This window comes from Chrysemys picta, chromosome 9 (assembly GCF_011386835.1).
Source record: "Chrysemys picta bellii isolate R12L10 chromosome 9, ASM1138683v2, whole genome shotgun sequence".
NCBI lineage: Eukaryota > Metazoa > Chordata > Testudines > Emydidae > Chrysemys > Chrysemys picta.
In genome coordinates this window covers 84,645,672-84,667,078 of record NC_088799.1, presented here as the reverse complement: position 1 = coordinate 84,667,078, position 21,407 = coordinate 84,645,672, and the positions used below count along the sequence as shown (strand labels likewise).

The following is a 21,407-nucleotide window of genomic DNA, read 5'->3' as shown; positions in this document are numbered from 1 at the left end:
GCGCATCCAGGAGCAACAAGGAGGGAGGGGAAGGGGCCGCTGCTTTGTGCACGCCGCCCCCCCTTCCCCAATCACAGCCCAGGAGGGTGTCGTGGACACACGAAAAGCCCCTGGTGGCTACATGCAGCCACGGTGGCCACATTTGAGAAACGTTGGTTTAATCCAAACAAGAAGGCAGTGTTAACAGATTTGGGGAAGCAGTCATGAGTGCTGTCCTAACTTAATCACTGCACCTGAATTAGAGAGTTCGGCTGCCATTTGTAGCATAAATGTGCAAATTAGGGGTGGTACATCTTGGTCTGCTGCTGGATGCCCAGGTAGTGGCTGTTGCCACAAATGCTTTTTTTTTTTTTTAGGTATCTGTACTCTTATTCCAGCTTCTGCCACAGTTAGATTAGATTGCTGTAATGTCTCTATATGTGGTTATGCACAGAGACCACTTGGAAGCCAAAGCTAGTACAGAATGCCATGCATGGCCTGTTTATGAGATGGAGATCACACCACATCAGAGCAATAGGGAGGGTCTGCTCTTGCTTCTGTTGACATCAATTTATAGAGCCCTAAATGGTTTAACACCTGGTTACCATTGAAATTGTTTCTGTTCCCATGCCATGCTTCCTCAGTTGGTCTGTGGAAGTGCTTGAGCTCTTGTCGATATAAACAGAAGGTAGCTACTTGGAGGGAGTTCTCTGTGGAGGATGGCTGTCTCTGTAAAGAGTTTATTATAAATCTAAAGAAATATCAAATGTCTGCCAAGATTTGAGTTTTTTCTCCTGCTGCTGTAGCAGTAACACATTTCAGTTGCACAGTAAAAACACATCTACGGTGATAAGATCCATCTTCATTGGCAAGACCAAACAGTCTCTTAATCATATGAGGACATTACAGTGTTGCACCTGAGATGGGACCTTCCGAAGGCTTTGTTCCCAATGGGATCAGACTTATGCTATTTATGACCATGATTAAACAAAGTTGTTGGTAACAAATTTCTAGTGCTGTTTCCATGACCACCGTGGACAGGTTTTTGTGTGTGTGTGTCAGAGCATGGATTTCAAACACAGTTGTATAGGCAACCACAGGTTTGAGTATTTGACATGATTTGGCTTGTTATATGCTTATTTAAAGAGACCATGTCAACTTGCAATCTCATCAGTTTAAAACGAGAGTTAAAACTAGTTACAGATACTATTACTGCGCTGGGGGCTACCCCTGCCAACTTCTGTGATCTTGCTTCCTATTTGAAACATAAAATGAAAAATTCTCTTTGTGAATGTTGATGTCAGTGGCAGCTGCATGGGGCTTAGCACTTCTGAAAATCAGACCACTTATTTAGGAGCCTAACTTTAGGCATTCATTTTTGAAAATGTTGACCTGTATGACTGGGTGCTTAGGATTTCCAGTACCACATTAGACCACTGGCACGTCAGATTTATTAGCTTGTCTCTGTGTACTGCTTTATAAAGATTGGCTGGAGAGTGGGGTGGATTCTGCAGGGAATGCCTTGAAAAATTGACTGTTAAGACTGAAAGCTGTTCTGGGCAGGAACGTAGGCTTCTAAGTCATTGAAGCACTTTTGCAAAGTTTACCCTAAGTTCTATTGAAAGTCATTACGACTTGCATGTTTTTGAAAATTTTACATTTTTACCTTTTATCTTATTTTGACCCTTTATCTCATTTCTTATTCTCTTATATAGTGAGTGCCTTGCCCACCCATCATGCTAAGCAATAGTTGGACAATTGTTTGTTTGCAAAAACTGTTATGCTTAAAGATCAGCATGTCTTCGTGTCCTTTGGTCAAGACTCTAATGCTAGAAACATGGATGTCATGCTGACACTTTTCATAAGCACTACAGCATAAATCTGAGACAAACTCCTTGGTGTATCAACCCCATGTTCCAGTAAACTCTTGGGTTGCAAACAGGATCTTCTCATAGAGATTTAAAGAAAACCATGTTTTACTTTTCTCTGCTGAGGTGTGGTGCTGGAATGGATCACATTGGCGTATATGAATGGCATGCATAACTAGAAAGCCATTTTCTACATTAAGTGCCATAAGTGTGTGATACATCTTTAAAAGTAATTAATAAAATGTTTAATTCCAAAAATACTTCATCCCATCCTATATGCAGGTGATGCGGTGTGCGGTGCCTCCTGCTGGTCCTCTCAGGGAATTAGCTCTCCAGCCCTCGGAGCGCCCTCTGCACGCTGGTGTCCCGCTTGTTTCCAGCCCTGTGTCCCTCCCGGACTCCGGTGCCCTTTTATCTTTGGGGTGCTGCCCCCGGCAATACCCCCACAGTCTCAGGGTCTCCCCCACCCAGGGGAACCCCCAACCCTCTATCCCCACCTTGCCTCAGTCGTGGGCTACTGCCAGTCATCATCAAGCCCCCACTCCCTGGGGCAGACTGCAGTGTAAAAGCCACTCATTATAGGCAAGGGGATTCGGACCTACTGCCTTCCTCTACCTCCCAGTACCTCTGTGGGCCTAGAACCAGGCCCTACAGCCTGGGGAGTTGCCAGCCTGGAGCTCCCCTGCTCCTCTGGCCTTTCCCCAGCCCTGCTTCACTCCAGTACCCTTTAGGACTCAGGCAGGTAGGTCCATCTCCCTCCTCAGCTAGAGGGAGACTGTGCCAGCTCCTGGCTCACTGGCCTTTTTATAAGGGCCAGCTGTGGCCTGATTGGGGCGTGGCCCAGCTGCAGCTGCTTCCCCAATCAGCCATCCCCAGGCACAACCCTCTCCAGGGCTACTTTTAACCCCTTCTATTTTAGGAGCGGGGTAGCCACCCTGTTACAGCAGGATATAATACAATAAGATGTGTTAAAACGGGCAAGTATTATGTGGTGAAGAAATTAGCTTCACTTGGTTGTATTTCTTCAGCAATTTGTAATGTACTATGTGACTTAGGACAAGTGCAAAAAGAAGGTTTAAGGCAATGTGTAGAAAATATACAGAAGGCCATGCTGCTATTTGTTAAGGTTAAAAATGTTTTTCTTAAGAGTTCATTTTCTTGACGTTTGTTCTTTGCCTTGAGCCAATGACTGCTCTTTTGCTATTCTGCTGTACAGTATTGATTTATATTGTGCATGCTGTGCAGCTAGTATCGCAACAGAGCTGTAGGAGACTGGTTTATGGTGGAATACTAGCCAGGTGCTTTAGGAGTATCAGGACTGATTTCAGAAACAATCACTGGGGTAGAGAACGTATTTCCTGGCTGAAATAGACCAGTTATGTTATGGAAGCACACTGAGTGCCCCCTGTCTGCTGTTGCCTGGGAGGACATTGCTCACCATTCTTATTGAAAGGAAGAGTGTAATGAAAACAGCCATCCAGGTTTAAGACTATTAGTTACTGTTTCTGTAGCATCCAAAGGGTTCTAGGAACTTCAGAAGGGTAGGCAGACAAGATCTGTGTCCTACAGCACTTAGAATACAGCGTTCCATGTAACAGCATCTGCTAGTAACCTATGTTATGCCTATGCAGATTCCCATATTTGTGAATAAATATGGTGTATTTTATATCCCATCTGAAAAGAATTGCAACCCAGTCATGTTCAGCTTCATAGCAGTGGCAGCCGTTCCCAGGCAAAGTTGTAGCTTTTGCTAGCCTTTTGGTCCAACGTACAAGCGTAGTATATGAGGTAAGAGGGAATGAAAACAAGGAGGGCAACAAGGATAAGAATAAAACATAATGGAAAACAGAACAAAAGGGGATATTTGAAAAGAATGCAAAGGCCATCTGAGAACAAAACAGAATGAGAAGAGAAGAAGGACTTAAGGGCTTTCAAGGAACAAAGGATCGGAAGCCTAGTGAGAGCGTGGGTGGAGATGGAGGAAAGGTTTGTTGACATTTTGCATTTTTAATAGTTGAAAGCAATTTATTTTGCACCTGCTCCCCACCAGTTGTTTTCATCTTATTTTTTCTTTGGTCACTTGTCAACCACTGTCTTTGTTTAGTTCTCATGTTATGCATGTTTACATGAACTAGGTGAAATATTCTCTAAACATGAAGTATACACTCTTAATTACTCAATCCTCTCTTTTTTTCTTCTTTCCTGCAGATTCCCCAGACATTCAGACAAGCTACATGGCAGAGTTTGGGGAGTGGCTATTCAAGACAATTATTAGATGCTGCAAAGGTAGGATTAAGCAGTCTTTCCTCCTTCTACTCTCTCAGGGGGGAAAAAAATCCTATCCCTTGAGCATCTTCCAATTTATGCTGCGTATTTTACATCCTTTATATGATTTCACCTTTTTATGATTTCTAAGTACTACTAGATAAATGGCAAATTATGTTTCTGCCTCTGGAAATGGAGAGAGAATCTCTGCTGAAATCTTGATAGTCTTCCCCCTTTGAAATGTCTTTCTAAATCTCTAAAAATCAGTGCCAACATAGTAATGTTTTCAGAAAGCTTTTAGAAATGTACTTGTAGCTTGTTGACATTCAAATTTATCCTGCGGTTTTATGTCTGACAATGTATGGAAATCTGAGTTTTCTCAAATATGTAAAGCTTTATTACCCCAAAAATATGCTTAGCTTGTGGAGCATAAAGAAACTTTAAAAATTTATTGGCACCTCTGGGGGAGAGCAGTATGACAGGTTTTCATCTGTGTGAGGGTTGCTTTCTGTGTCACTAATGTAAACATAAGGGAAATGTTTTTTTGTTTTTAGTCTTCGTCTGCTAATAATGACACAGAGAAATATGTAAAATTGTAGGATGTAGTAAGACCAGGAAATTCATCTAAATTCTCACCTCTTAATGTTACAGTTAGGCCTGGTCTACACTGGGGAGGGAGGAAGGGGTGTCGATGTAAGATACACAACTTCAGCTACAGGAATAGCGTAGCTGAAGTCGACGTATCTTATTTCGACTTACTTCCAGTCCTCACGGTGCGGGATTGATGGCCGCGGCTCCCCCGTTAACTCCGCTACCGCCGCCTGCCCTGGTGGAGTTCCGGAGTCGACGGGAGCATATTCGGGGATCGATATATCGCGTCTAGACGAGACGCGATATATCGATCACTACCCGCCGATGCGGCGGGTAGTCTGAACGTACCCTTATATCCCACAATATGTCTCTTCTTTAAATACTCTTTAATTATTTTTGGTTATCATTTCAAATGCACCTAAGTGGTTTAGGAGCCTAAAACCCAGTGCTGTTCAATGGGATTTAAAAGCACTTCACTTAGGTGGTGTTTTTTTTTTTTTTTTAATTTTACCCTTTGAGTTTATAAAAGTGAGTGACAGAAATGGAATTGTGAGTCAGAGACTTCTGAATTCTAATATATTAGATCATGCTACCTCTCATATACATTATATATGAGATTCCATAATATTGCTTGGTAGCTTCCCCTTATATTTAGGTTGCCTAACTTTTTCCATTGTAAAAGATTCTTGCTACTTTTTTTTTTTTTTTTTTAAGACGCTCTACCTCCATTGTTTTCAGCAGGCCTTCAAAGTTAAGGAGAAATCACTCGGTTAGCAAAGTGACTTGTTTGTCCTATTAAATTCCATTCAGTTTAGCTGAATTATAAACCGTTAAATCATCATTTCCCGTTTCTCACTTGTATTCATCAGGAAAATTTTTCTAGTATGCTAAAATAACTGAACACGATTTAAAAAAACCAAAACCGGTTCACACTACCACTGCAGCACACAACACACTATACTGGCAATGTCTGGGAGCAGCAAGGAACTGGACCAGCCCGGACTGTCTCAACCTGCACTCCTCAGACCTGGCACGTGGCCCCTGCTTCCTATCCCCCTTTTTGGGAGCACCATATGGGCCATGTAACTGAAGTAATAGAACAGGGGTTCTCAAACTGGCGGTCACGAGGTTATTACTTGGAGGGTCATGAGCTGTCAGCCTCCACCCCAAACACCACTTTGCCTCCAGCATTTATAATGGTGTTAAACATATAAAAAAGTGTTTTTGATTTATAAGCGGGGTCGCACTCAGAGGCTTGCTATGTTAAAGGGGTCACCAATACAAAAGTTTGAGAACCACCGTGGTAGAAGTCTCTGCTGCCCTGCTGCAGGCTCAGGATTCTTGCTGATGCATGATGGGGAGATTATTACAGTGGTGTGTAACATTGTTTTGATATTTTTTTAAACATCTAGGAAATGCGTTAAAAGACCATTATTTGGGTTGCAAATTCAAGCACTCGTAGGTTAGGAAATGCCACTTGGAGTTACCCATGCAATCTTAATTATGCCCCTTTGTACATATGGATTACAATATAGTTTTTAATGATATGATCATATACTGTTTTTTCCACAGGAACCCTGCTCATTCAGTGCAGAGATTGGACACACAAAGGGACAGAATTAAGATTTCATGGACAACTTTAAATTTGGCCTGTAGTCACTTTCAAGTGCTTGATTTTGCAATCTAATTAACTGTGTTTTACTGTAGAGTTTTTTTAATAAGAAAGGTCTAGTAGAGTAGCATTCAGGAGTTATTGATCCCCAGTTCCATCTCTGTCACTGACTCTCTCTCTCTCTCTCTCTCCTTGCCCTTGTGCAGGTCATTTAATCTCTCTACTCAGTTTTCCTATCTGCAAAGTGGGGATAGTAATATTTGCCCACCTCAAAGAGGTGTTGTGGGTTAATGTTTTGCGCAGTACTTGGAAGCACTTGTGAAGCTCTAAGTGTCATTATTATGATACTTAACAAATTGATCACAGAATTCCAGTCTAATGCAGTGGTTTTAAGCACTTTATTGAAAGTGCAGTTGGGCTTGAAAAGCGGCTTTCTAAAAATGCATTTTCTTACCCATAAAGGGAAGGTATGTATAGCTTAAAAAAATAAATCAGATGACATTTGGATGACTTAATCAGATACAAGTAAATTGCAATTCATGTATTTAATTTATGATGTAATTAAACAATGACCATTGAGCTTATAACCTGTTTATGATTAAGGCTACAATTTAATCATGCGTATTTTTAGTAAAAGTCATGGACAGGTATGGGCAATAAACAAAAATTCACGGGCTGTGACCTGTCCATGACATACTAAAAATACCTGTTTAAATGGGGGGGGCGGGTGGGGCGGGGAGGACAGCGCTGGGTGTGCTGGGGTCTGCTGTTGGAGGAGGTATGGAGGGAGGGGTGGTGGGGTTGGGGCCAGCAGCTCCAGCCGCCGGGGGCCACAAACCGTGGGTCCTCCAGCGGGGCGGGGACTGCTGCCTGGACCACAGCTGCTCTGGCTGGGCAGGGCGGGAACGGCGAACCGCGGCCACTGGGAATTGCGGGCGGCTGTGCCTGCGGATGGTCAATGTAAGCAAACTCACAGCCCGCCAGCAGATTACACTGATGGGCCGCATGCAGGCCTCAGGTTGCCCACCACTGAGTTAAAGGGTCTACTTAGTTTGGTTTACACCTGCCTTTTATTAATTCACCTTATCTTGAATCAGTTGCTTACTAAACTAAATTGATATTTCGTTCTACACCTGGCTTATAAATATATCCACATAGGTTTTTGCATGGGTTTAATAAAAAAAAAAAAGTTTAAAGTAGACCTTAGTTAAACCTGACAAGCTTTATGTGTATACAAGATCTTGGCAAGATCGACAGGAATGAAAAGCATTAAAAACATACCTTTGTCTCTAAGATCAGCAGGTAGTAGGCTCCATGTGCACTGGAAGCAGGTCTGTTGAAGAAGGTGCCATTTTTACATAGTCATTTTACAGAGTGGATATGTACTTAAAGGGTTTAGAGATCTTTCTGTAACTCTTAGAGACAGTTTCTGCTCTAAAGTATTTTGACATGTAACTGTTAAAAGTCTATTGCCTTTGCATGCCAGCTTCAGGAGCAAGGTACTGTTCTTGAGGCATAATCTCCATTCCTCTGGATGCTGGCCCTGTGCTACTAGATCTTCAGTTCTATTCTGATTGTCACTGTAATTCAGAATTTATGTTTTGTTCATCATTTTTGAAGTCTGTGATTCTTGTAGTCGCTGTATAATTGATATTTATTTTTTTACACAGAATCTCCAGCGGGGGCCACTGATAGATAAGAGAACATGTTGGCATGGTCATGCAGGTGGAGGACTCCACACAGATCCAAAGCAAGGGGTAAAAGCTTGATTAAACAATATTATTCAAACTCGGTTCAGGATGCTGTATAAATCAAATGTATGTTCAGCCTTTTCAAACATTTAACAATTGAAAACAGCAAATGTTTCCCACAGATGGCTACTTAGTTTAATTTTTAGACTGTTGTCTAGTAAATACTGTTAGTTGTAAACCTTGGATTAGTAGCTTTTAAATTACCCAGCACTGGTAATGATTTTATCTGCTTATTTTCCCACAAATTCTCTGGCTTTCTATAAATAAATAGTCACCAAAGTGTCACAGATGTTGACTTGAAATTAGCCTCAGGTATTTTAGACTTTTCATGACAGATATGTTCCATTATACTTTAATATGTTCTCTTATTCCTGCTTGTCAGTGGCATTTCTAGGACTTGACATTTGGTGTAGAAGGAATATGCTTGTGGGTACAAGTCAGTGAATCACTCACTCTACCTTCACTCACTGCAGCAATAAAAAAAATCAAAAAAACTTGTTAGTTTATAAAGTCATTATCCCTTTAATTAAATGTTTCACAGGCAACCTTAATTCTGACACTTTCTAATTTTTCCATTGCAACTTGAATATTCATTTAACATTGATTCTTTGTGTATAATTTCTGTTTATTTCAGTTTGCTTTTTGAGTCAGATTGCTTCTTCCTCTATGCTGCCAGGGTGCAGAGGGGATAAGAGTAATCATTGACAGAAGAGACAGGTCCCTGCTCTTTGTTCCAGAGCACAGCCCCATCCCATCCTGGAGCAGCCATTATAGGGAAAGTGTCTTCACCCCTTTAGCCCTGGGCTAGAGCAGCCTCACTTACTGTGAGGGCTTGGCTCGTACCCAATCTGATCAGCACTAGAGGTTGTGGGAGGCTCAAGCATACTTAACCAAGATGGACTCTTAAGAAATTGTAACAGTTAAAATCTAAGAAGTCTCTATACAAAGCATGTGCAAACTGTGATTTTATTTTATTTGAGTTTTAGAGGTTTATGGCTTCACCAAATTTGGGCAGATTTTCCCAGGGACAAGCAAAAGGCACATCACAAAGGCATTCCGACCACAAGTCCCAACTCCAAAGCATGGGGATACTAGAGTTGTTCAAAAAAATAGGTTACCAGAATTTAACATGGACAAAACAATATATTTTTCCCTAGCTTCATGCTTAGAAACAGCTGAAGAGCTTTGACTGAAATTTCCCCCAAAATTTAGCCAGAGGCAGACACCAGTATGTATAATTTCAGCCCAAATGATTAAAATTCAGCAAAGTTGTAAGGAACTGAAAACAGGGTCTTATAATGGAAAGTATCAGGCAACCTTAAGAGGTGGCACTATCAGCCCCTTCCTATAACAATAAGCATGTTGACATGTCTGGTGTATATGTTTTCCCTTTGCTGGTCATCCTATGAGATTATGTACCAAAACTTGTTATACTATTAACACTGGTTTAATGGCCTAGTGATTGAATTCTACACTATCACAGAGACACAGCAGAGACTGGAAGACCATTGGAGACGATAGTAAGTTCTCCTTCCAAAAGGATGGCATGGGCAAAAATACTCAAAGAAAGCCCTTTGGTGTCAATGATATACACAATCCCTTTTTTCCTTTACTGGTCACCTTTAACAGACTTAATTTTTTAAAAATATTCCTAACCTTGTGACTTGTATATCTTCTGCAGTCACATTCATGTTTCTATACATCTATAATTATATCTATGTTAATTTTATGTTGAACTTTGATGTAATGCATATTTGGTGCCTCTTTTGATATTTTTTTTCTTGATCCTTTGCAAGGCCACTGCAAATCACTTGCTGCCTTCTCACTCTATTCTGAATAGACTGTTTTGGTTTTGTAACCATTCAAAGCCCTCAAGGAGCCAAGCTGAATTCCTTGTTTGCAGCCTTTATATTTCCTTTTAATTTTTTCTCTCTAACATCTTTCCTGTAAAAAGTCTCACTAGCCAATAGCAACATATAATTAGAACCACTCCAGTTGCTCTAGTAGGTTTCATATTAACATGGCACCAGTTTGTTCCTTCCAACCCCTTAATGGTGCTTAAAAAAAAAAAATCTTTTCAGTTTAAATACAAGGCTATTTATGCATATCCTTCGCTACAAAGGGAGGATTTATGCATATGCTGCTGCAAATATCTCCTCTCTTCTGTGTAGCTAGGGTAAGCAGAAATGTTATTTTACACCCTCTACTGATTTATGAATTGTCAATATATCCCTTGTTAAAGGCTGTATGGAGAGTACTTATATTGCTCAGGTACTGTATGTAATGTCAGCAGTTGCCAATGTATCTTGTTAACTTTTCTATTCTGATTGCCATTGAAGATGAGACTCGAAACATAAAGCAAGCTGGATTTTTCTGTTAAATTATAGGCTTAAGTTTGATATTGGTTTCTCCAGGTTGCTTCAGCAGTCTTTTCTCTTAACAAAAAAAACCCCCTACCTTTTCCCTCTGATTCAAACTTGGCTTTCACAGTGAATTTTAAATCTAACTTATGTCTTTCTCCTGAAATTGATGGAAGGGGCGGGGGGAATGCATAAAGTATGCTCCAGTGTGGGGAAATATAGAATTATATTGTAAAATCCATCTATTTTCATGGACAATCTGTTTAGTAAAAATTCATCCAGAAAAGGGCAAATAAACGTTTTCCAACAAACGTAGCCTGAAATGGAAAGATTAACCCATACAGAGGTGATGGGTAATTTAGTTTACTTGCTAGGCCGGCTTCCCTTCAGCTTTAGATAACCTTTCTGTTTTTCAAGATTACCCCGGGTGTCCAGTGCTGAAGGAGGAGGAGTTGTTGGTTGTCAGTGTAGTACTGTATGTTACATTAGAGTCTGAAGTGAGGCACACATTTTTATATGATTTTGTATAGCAGGTAGACTTCTTTGGAATTCAAGAAAAAAGCTCTCTGCTTTAGCCACTAAACCATCTCACTATAAAAACATCTTGGCTATTTTCAGAAAGATTTAGTCTCTCATCTGAATGCTGGATTTGTCCTTGGTTTAAAGAGAGGCTTCAGGGTGGGAGTGGGAGGATATAAAATAAAAGATCAGCAAAAGCTTTACAGTACTGTTTAAACTAAACTGTAGTCATGTACAGCTAAGTGACCTCATAATGCATGATTACCCAACTGCAGAGACCATTCTGTTAAATGAAGTGACATTTTACACACAATTAACCCAACTAGAACAGTTTTGGGGTTTGTTTTTGTTTGTTTTTGCTCTTAGCCATAACTTCAATGTGTACCAATTGAAAGAATCCCAATGTACACTGTAGAATATCCTTAAAGAAAATAAACACCTTTTTTAGGTAGGTAGAGCAAGAGTCCTTGTCACTATTCTGTACAGAGGGATAAGTGACATGAAGCTTGTTAAATGATTAAGTACTTGAAACATTTCAGTTTATGGTAATGCAACTAAATTACATTTGCTTAGCATTATTTTAGTTTAAAATATGAATGTTTAAAAATCTTGAACCTCTAGCAAAAATACTTAATTTCAGATGCATTTGAGTTCCTGTACGCTCAGAAACTGAATCTTTGAAACTTGCATTTATTTTTATATATCTAATGATGCACTTAGCTCTTAACTCTTAATTCTCATGTTTCCTATAGTCCATGCAGACCTCTCTCTTGCCTTGATCCCTTTTGTCTCACCGTACTCCTGATTTTGTTTTCTCTTTCATGCTGTCCCGGGTACTTGGAACCGTCTCCCAGGAAATATGTGCCAAGTCCCCACACTTCATTCAAAAGTCTTGAAAAATCCACTTGTTCCATGAAGCGTTGGAGCGATGATTAACTGTTACTGTTCTCTGTATTGTACCTGTTCGTGTAGTTACACTTTAAGCTGTTTGGCGCATGTGCAAATTCAGCACAGTTCAGCACCAGCCCCTTATAAGTTTCTGGTGCTATATAAATTAGCCCCTAGACTATGGGAAATACTTAATACTTCACGTGCTGTCATACCTGCGGACACTTTAAGTTAACATTTTTGTAGTTTTTTTTCCCATTATCAAATAAAATTAAAACTATTAATACAAATAAAATGATAGGGAATATACAGTTACACACTGGACATTTGTCACTAAGTACAAGTATTGCATTCACTTAAATTTATCAAAATTATTATATAACAATTACATAAGACAATATTCACAAAAATAGGAACATATGAATTGCCTTATTCTATCAGAAACATTGTTTGCCTAACCCATTATTCTCTGACAGTGGCCAGTACCTGATACTTTAGAGGCAGTTAAAATACCTTCCCCCTCTCCCCAGTAAACATGTGGCATAGTCTACCCCTCATATAGGTTTTGTCCTAAACCCTAATAGATTGTTTTAAATGGTGAAATGAGAGTTTAGATCCCGTCCAAAGTTTTAATTTTAGCATTAACTGTAACTCTGATTATTCTTGTTATCTATATCGGAGTCCAGTCCATCTTTGAATCTTGCAAAAGTCTTGGTCTCAACAACACATGTGGCACTGAGTTCCGTGGTCTATTCAGATAATGAGTGAAAAAGTGTTTCCCTTTGTCAGTTTTGAATTTCCCACCTTCCAATTTCATTGAATAGCCCCTTATGTTAGAGTACAGAAGCTTCTGAAAAGGAGAGCTACAAAAACAATGGCAAACCAATAAGATGCATTTTAACTCCTGTGACATACTTCTACCCAGTCATTTGCTGAGGCAACAACTCTTGTTTCCTCTGGAAAATCCAAATGTTTTCCTAAATGGCATTACATTTTTTATGTCATTCTACAGTTTAACTCTCAAATATTTGAGTATAGAAATCATTTTCCTGCTGTATCATATATACAGTATTTTTAGGTTAAGACACAATTCTGTCATGCCTTTAATAATGCTGTTTTTTAGCACTGGTATTTAAATGCATACTCTACAACTGGATGATTCATGACTGGAAGAGAATACTTTTTGGGGTTAAAATTGGGGTGTTAAACAGTAAATCATTTTAGGTGAAATAACTGGCTTGTGAACCTGTAGATTTTAATTCTTTCCTCATCTTGTTTTTATAGTTTTGTAGATTTTATTACCTTCAGGACAACTTTTAAAAGAAAAATATTTAATTTCCTAATGTCTTGAAACTCCTGAATAGTTTTTTCAGGTATTTTGCATAAAACTCGCCTTGGTTAGTGAATGTAACTTTTATTCTGGTTTATATTTTGCTTCTTTCATTCTGATGTTTATTAAATAGTGCATTTTGAAATGTATTTCTGTATCTCTTCTAATATGATGTATGGGTTTTTCTCAATAGCTGAAAGAGATAGATGCTGGGAAGATTATCAGGGCAATGTTATCTTATGTATGGCCCAAAGACAGACCAGACCTACGAGCCAGAGTTGTCATCTCTCTAGGATTTTTGGCAGGTGCAAAGGTAAGAAATGTTACTTTGCTGAATTGTGATGGCTTTGCTGTAGCTCATTGCAGTCAGGAAGCATTAATGTTGCTGTTACTTTTGCAAGTAGACCTGCAATTTAGTATTTGTCATACAACACAAAGATGTACGTAGCATACAGTACAAGTGTACTGTTTCTGTTTGTTGAGGTGCTTATAATGTATAGATAAAAAAACTCCGGGTCCTGGGGCTGGCCTGGGCGTGAGGTTGGGAGGAATTAGTTGAGATCAAATACATGATTTGGATTGATCGGGTTAGTTGATTTCACAATTTTCTCACCACTTAATCAGTTAAATTATGATAGAGCATTTGTAAGTGCGGGAAGGGGAGATGAGAAAGGAATCGCACATAGTGAAAGCAGTGAAAGAGTGCGGGGAGACAGAGGATGAAGAGAAAGGCAGAGAAGTTGAGGCAGCAAGGAGGAGAACCAAGGTGTGATATGTGATTGGTGGGTTGAAACAGATTGGTGGCGTTGGGAGAATAGAAGCTTTTGAGGGGTAGGGAGCTGGCATAGCACTTGATGGTCACAAAATGTAGAATTGAATATGGCAATTGAGTATGCAAGTGATTCCCAAACTTGTTCCGCTGCTTGTGCAGGCAAAGCCCCTGGCGGGCTGGGCTGGTTTGTGTACCTGCCACGTCCGCAGGTTCGGATGATTGCAGCTCCCAGTGGCCGCGGTTCGCTGCTCCAGGCCAATGGGAGCTGCTGGATGCGGCAGGTACACAGACCGACCCGGCTCACCAGGGGCTTTCCCTGCACAAGCGGCGGAACAAGTTTGGGAACTACTGGAATATGGAAATTGGAATTTCCCCCTAATCCTTGTAATTTTGGTCCTGGGCAAATGACATGGAAATGCAGATGGTAGGAGGATCACAATACTTCAGTCATGTGGCTGAAAGTTACAAAAGGAGAGCTTCAGGCAATGATTGCATGGTGCGGTATTTGGCAGGTGCCACTGCCACTAGAAAGTTGTTGGCTTAGCTCATCCAGGCAATAGAGAGAAGTGGTGGCATCCTGGTGTCCTGAGGCAGCTCCTCCTAAACTGGTAGGAAGGATGCTTGCAGACCCAGTTCTTCCCTGTTGTCTTGCTGTGGGTGTCAGTGGATTAGGAGAGCTCTCTGGGGCATAAAACTGCTGTAGCACCCAGAAGGTCAATACTGTTGAATTTGCTTCTCTTTGTATTAGACTATGTGTATTGCTGTATTCTTGCTGATCATAGTACTATCCCTCATAAAAATTAGTTTAAAAGTAAAAGAAAAAACATTCAGGTCTATTACAAGGCAACGGTAGTGATTTCACCTTTATTTTACTTCTGTTTTTGAGAGAATTATTTGTGTGCTAGAACACAGTAAATTTGTTTTACCTACTTCTAGGCTTTTTGAGGCTTTGAAGCATCCTCACAAATATCCACCAGATTGTTGGAGGGTACAGTCCTAAGTTGGCAGTAGTTTTGTAGGAATAAGGCAGAGGAACACATGCTAATTCTCTCCATATATAGATTCTCTTGCCATAGAAAAACACAAATCTCCTGTGACTGCTAAGTGTTGGGAAGCAAATTCTAATCTTTTCAGTGAAACTAGTGGCTCTAAGTAGCTACCTACTGTCTGTGGGCAATTATTTACCATACATAAGGCTAAAATTAGGTTGCAGCTGGGATAAGCTAAATTCTAGCAAATGGAAGTAAAGAAAGAAAAGGTTTTGCTGTGCAGAAAGTGTCTATTTCAGGGCTAGTCTACAAGAAAAATTGACCGGAATAAGCTATTCTGCAACAGCCGTTCCAAAATAAGAGTATCCATGCGGGGAGTTATTCCGATCAATTTCCCCATCGAGACAAGCTCTTACTGAGAAATGAGCTTCAGTGCTAAAACTGGCTAAACTAAGTATTGTCTTATCAGCATTCAGCAACATGAAAGGAGGGTTGAAGTAACAAACTTGAGGCATAGAGGTGATAAAAGGAGAGTATTTGGAAGAGAAATATGTTTGTTTAATTGAACTGGAGTGGAGAGGCAATATCTTGACCTGCAGCTTTGTCTTGCCAGTGATCTCGATCACTCTCTTTCTCTCAAATGGCAGCATGATGTTTTCTACAATAGATCTTCTGTTTTCCAGTTGTTGCACAGGAAGTTACTGATAACACAGCTGACAGTGTTGAGGGTGGCATACATGTATAGTTGAGACCCCTCCACCTGTTTTTTTTTATGCCAGTGCATAACATGCAACAGTATTTGAAACTGTACTTTGAACTTTGGTAAATTGTGTTCACAACCCGCTCAAAATACAGATACTAGTACCAGATGGCATGATATGCTGCAGGTGGAACAAGAGAGTAGGCCACATAGTGGTACTTACCTGGCATACATGTTCTTTGTTTTTGTTTAGGGGGTTATTCTGAATCCCCCTACACATCTGAGATGACGGCTCTTCCTGTGTCTGAGGAATGCTGGCTGTGACTTCTTTTAAAACCTGTTAATAATAGTGCTTCAGTTTTGAGCCAGAGGTGGGATGCTTGAAGGTAATCTGAAGTATTCCCAGCCCCAAGGGCAGTACATCTCAGACTAAGCCTAGACAGGATCATCATGATCATCTAGTCTGACCTCCTGCACGTTGCCTAGAACAGTGTGACACTCCTAAGTCTGATCCCCTATATGGCAGTATGGTATGCTGCTTCTGGAATGGGCTTTTCAACTTGAGGTGTTCCAGGTAGTTTCTTGGATGCAGTGAGATGAATTGATGCCCAGGGTGCTCTGCCACCAGTAGTTGAGTATTATTCACCCTTCTTGTTAAATCCACATATGCCCCGAACACAAGTGCATAAACAGCAATATGCACAGTTTACAAAAGTGCCCAGTATTTGCCTCAGCTCAACTAGGAGATCCTATTAAATTGCCAATGCCAGTGGCAAGCAACCACCTTTTCCCGGAATGAGTGGCTTCTGAGTAGAAAGAACAATCTCAAGTTAACAAATGCCTCCAAAGCTATTCTTTCATTGTGGCACCAAGGAGGCAAAATACTATCCGGTTCTCATGCTCAGTCACAGAAGTCTCATAGCAGGTTTTTTAGTGTGGAGTCACCAGTTGAGATTTGTTTTTTCCTTACTTCATGCAGACTCTTGCAATGCTTTTTGGTCACCAGTGGAGCTAATTATCTAGTTTCACTGGTTCCCAGTTCATGCTGTTTTATGAGAACAGAATATTTATTGTGGGTGGACCAGCTTAAAAACTCCATGGACAATTTCTTTCCCGTTCTTAATACTCATCCTAGTTGCCATATTCTGTCTCTACCAAAACTAGCTCCTGCATAGTCTCACTGTGATGTCTCAGGTAGTACTGGCTTTCTTAGCTTCTGCCTTTTTCCCCCCCAGCACTGTTAAATCCCTCCAGAAAATAAACCAATTTTCATTTAATTAATCTGTAACCTCCCTGAACCTTGTACGCAGGGGGAGGGGAAAAAAAAAAAAAAAAAAACATTGTGCAACCTCTGCATTAGATTGGCTTGGTCCTGTTCATTCGTGTGATCACTTACTTATATTTGTTAATCTCTGATCAAACAGATTATAGTGCATATTATTATAAAACTCTATTAGCGTAAGAACTCTGATGTATCTGAGTCCCATTATGTTAAGTGCAGACCTGATTCACTTTGTCCACTGTAAACGTGTTTGCTTCCTGTGACAGGGTTGGGACTCACTACTGTGGCGCCTCCCATTGGTTGTTCCGGGAATTAGCTCCGTCCATGGGAAGCACCGTCTGCTGGTGGTGTCCCGTCCGTCCTCTACTCCTCAGTTGTGGTCTGCTCCTGCGTTGCTCCCTGCTCGGCAGCGTCCTCTTCAGGACACTGCCCTCCAGCAGTGCCCCCTAGTCCATCCTCACCCCCTTCTGGGGGGGGTTGTTCAGCAATCCTTGCACTGGCCTCAGTGGCCAACCACTACCTCCAAAATCTAGTCCCTTGTCTCAAGGGCCAGTTGCAGTTTGTCTCAGCCACTCTACTGCATGGCCAGGTGCAGTAGAAGGGGGAAGGGGGCTGGGGGCCAGGCATGCCCACTACTCTGGGCCCTGATCCAGGGACCCCAGTGGCAGCCTCCCTGCCCTCCTTCTCTCCCCTTGTGCAGCTGTCCCTGGGCCACTTCCCCTCTGGCCCCTCGCACCCTCTAGGCCCTTTCGCTCGGGGCCCACAGTCTGGTAGTTATTGGGCTGGAGGCCTACTGTGCTCCCCCCTGAGCCTGCCCAGCACTGCTCTGTCCGAGGTGCTGGTCTCCTGCTCTGGAGACAGACCTTCCCCCATGCTCTCTCCCTGAGCAACCTTCTTATAGGGCTGAGCCTGGCCCTGATTGGCTGTCTCTAATCTGGGCCCTGATTGGCTCCCAATAAACCCTCTTCCTACTGGCTGTTCGTCTGCGCAGGCCCACTGGCCTGCTGCAGCCCCCTCTAGCATGGGGGTGTGGCAGCTGCCCCACCGCACTTCCAGAGAACTTGTATCCTTAGAATGGGTATTTTGTAAAGCCCAGTTGTTTGGGGTGGGAAGGCAGGGAGGTTTGTGGGTTTTCCCAATTTTGTTCCTTTTGAAATGTTCAAGTTCAGTGCAACTCAACCACAAAACTAAGTAGGCAAGGTTGCATTGTGGCTACTGAAGAGCCTACAGTTACAGCCTATCTCTGTCCCTATTTCAGGACTGGGTTGCTGGTCACTGGAAAAATTATCTTGTTTTTGGTTCTTTTTCCTCTTCACATTTATATATATTAAATGCTGCTATAAAAATAATTATTTGTGCAGTTCTTCATGATTGGAGGACTAAAGGGGGCTGACAGGCAAAGATCTGCTCTGAGGCTAATAAGGCCTTTTTTCAGAAGTATTGTTATGTAGACCTTTGATATGTTTTAAATTCTGAATCTTTAAAACATCTAAACTCAGAGTCTTTGGGTGCAATGGGAGGGGAGAGTTCCCTAATAAATAAAATATAAATACATTTTAGATATACTGGATAACTTGCTCAAGGTTTTATGTAGTCGGCATTAATTCCTACACATTTCCTCGCCCCGTTCTGTCTTCTGTTGCCTCGCGTGTTTATTTTGGCTCCTTCACTTTCCCTTTCCTCCTCCTTCTTCCCGCTCCATCTCAGATGCATAAAGTATCCTTAGGAGCCAGATTAAACTCATGGATTTGACAAGAATCCTGTCGCCTCTGTCAAATCTGCAATTTTTTGGCCTCTTGCTCATGGACTCAATATGCATTATTCATGAGCTGGAGAAATCTTTCACGCTATCTGTATTTCTACTGACTGTTAATTTTCCATGTTTGGGGGGAAATGGTTTGGCTAAAAGGGCAAGGAACAGGTGTTGAATGCTGATGGAACTTACAAATGTATGTTACTTATCTACCTCATAAATCAGGTTTGTATATGGTCCCCATTATAGTGGTATCTGAGCACCTGCTGTTGTTACCTGGAGTCAGATGGGCTCATTAACCCCTTTCTTCTGAGATCTTGTTTGTTTTTTGAGAAGTCTGAAGTGAAATATATTTCAACAATAATTCCCTGTCCCCTGCTGTGGAAAGGAGAAGTTTCAAAACCCTCAGTTAGCTTCAAGTAGCCCATAATTTCTGTCGTCCTTCCCTGTTTTTAAATCTATCTTGCAGCACTGTATCACCGTTCCTCTACAAGGGTTGGTGCTGTTTCTGCTCCTTGTGACCACCAGCGGAGTTGTCACTGAAATGCGGAAGTGGGGGAAAGGAGGGCCTTCAAGCTGGTCGAGAGATATGCGATCAAAGCTCACTCACCCGCACATAGCACTTTGTGCTGCCACTTGACCACTACACTTACTGTGTTCAAAATTTCCTGGGTACCAGACTTGACTGATCTCTATCTGGTGTGTTGTATCCTATGCTCTGCTTTTTATACACAAATATTACAGACCCTTTTAGTATTGCAGACCGCTCTAAAGCTAATTTATAACTAGATCAGCATTTCAAGTTAAATAACTGTTTGAACATTGTATCTAAGTTACATAGACTTGGCAGATTGGCAGAGGCACTGGAGGTCAGATTGGCAGAGGCCCTGGAGGTTTTTCGCCTTCCTCTGGAGCGTGGGGCATGGGTCACTTGCTGGAGGATTCTCTGCACCTTGAGGTCTTTAAACCCGTATTTGAGGACTTCAATAACTCAGGCATAGGTTAGGATTTGTTACAGTAGTGGGTGGGTGAGATTCTGTGGCCTGCATTGTGCAGGAGGTCAGACTAGATGATCATAGTGGTCCTTTCTGACCTTAAAGTCTATTAGTCTGAGTCCATGTGAAAAAAGAGTTAACCTTGGACTGTTTTTATCACATTACTTGGTTGATCTCAGTTGTTCTCCCATCATCATCATCTATTAAGAAAAGAACAGTGGAATGTACAAGACACAAATGTGACTGTCTCTGCCCTAAAGAGCTTACAATCTAAGATCAAAAGAGAAGACAGGATGCACTGGGGACTGGATAGAAGGAAGTAATTTGGATTTATTTATGTTAATTTGCAAAACCTCAAACTTCTGTTTTGTATGCTTTTCTGTTCTGTAGATGGTGCTGTGCTGCCTTTAAAGTAATACAATCTTATTTTAAAAACATTTAAACCTTATTTATAATTTTGTAGTTGAGTATTAACTGCTACCCTGAAACTTGTGCTTAATTGTACAATTCTTACAGGCTCAAATTAAACAGCAGTATAAAAAGGGGTGACTTTATTGAAGCAAATGAAGTTGCACCTGCTTACACCATCAGTGAATTTGGACCACAGCTTTTATTTCAAAATTTGTATGGTAAAAATATACAGAGTTCTATGAATGCTTGGGTTGAGTCCTTTAATAAGAATTATTCTCACTAGTTTTACCATTGTGTGAAAACTTGACGTGTGTACATTTGCATTATAAAAATAAAATTAACAACCAATCTCTTTAAAAAGAGATGTTTCTAAAGAGTATATTATTTGAGAGTTATGCAAGAAAATAATTATGTAGGAAGACTCTACAGTTTTTTTCCTGAGGGATCGATCCCATAGGTGGCATTGGCACTTGTAGCAATGCAAAAGTTCAGAGAACATATAAAGATTAACTCATCTGTTATAGCAGGCTTCTTTGGTACAGAATATCCAGATTCAATTAGAGCTTTTGAATTCTGTGCCAGCAAATTAAGCCTACTAAAGGGGTAGATGAGTTTGTCTAGAATTTAAGCGATTTAAATTTAGTTCCCGTTATGTGAACATGATTTCATGTTAGCTTACCACACTGAGAAAAGACCTGTTTTAATGACCAACACGCACAGACTCTCTCTCTCTCTCTCTCTCTCTCTCTCTCTCTCTCATCTTAGTGAGATTAACAAATTTCTTTATCTAAAAACAAAACAAAACAAAAAAACAAATAAGGTGATGTGAATATAGACTGAGTTGATTATGAATGAAATATAATACCGTGCTTTCTTATTGAAGTTTTACCCTCAGGGAGTCAGAACAATGGTAACCTGAGGCACACCTTTACATTTTATTAAAACAGTCTTTTGGATTGAATTACCGTATATTAGTTTGCAAGAATGCAAAATTGTATACTAATCTGTTGACAATTGCAAGTTGAGAACTGCAGTATAAGGAATAAACTGTTTTAGTTAGAAATAGAACTGCAGATACTGTTTTAAGTGTACTTTAAAACATCATACAGTGTAGCCCGTTGAAAAGTAAAATCCTTGCAGAGGGATTTGAGAGAATCTGCAGCAAATCAGGGCAATCTACATTACAATACATTTCTTTTTTACTGATTAGGGTCTTCCAGGAAAACCTGCATTTTACAGTGGTGGTCATCACTGTAACACAGATGGTATAATACTGTGCCTTATTAAAAACTAAATACTACAGAAAATTGAGTTTCAAGACAAGTAACTCCAAAGGGAGTGA

General features: G+C 40.8%; 1 protein-coding gene across 8 annotated transcripts in view; it reads left to right on the top strand.

Annotated features, from left to right (window-relative positions):
- ABCB7 (ATP binding cassette subfamily B member 7) overlaps positions 1–21,407 on the top strand; it is a 99,771-nt gene that overhangs the window by 15,956 nt on the left and 62,408 nt on the right. For 7 of the 8 annotated variants that reach the window (XR_006174628.2, XR_010590278.1, XR_006174629.2 and 4 more), the window contains exons 2-4: positions 4,056–4,133; positions 7,986–8,072; positions 13,357–13,476. Coding sequence is in view for 4 of the 8 variants with exons in the window: in XM_042851041.2 (XP_042706975.1) it covers positions 4,056–4,133; positions 7,986–8,072; positions 13,357–13,476 (285 nt within the window). In the remaining 4 variants the exon portion in view is untranslated. Of the gene's footprint in view, positions 1–3,529; positions 3,834–4,055; positions 4,134–7,985; positions 8,073–13,356; positions 13,477–21,407 lie in introns of those variants that run through there. The other variant, XM_042851040.2, reaches the window with a different exon arrangement.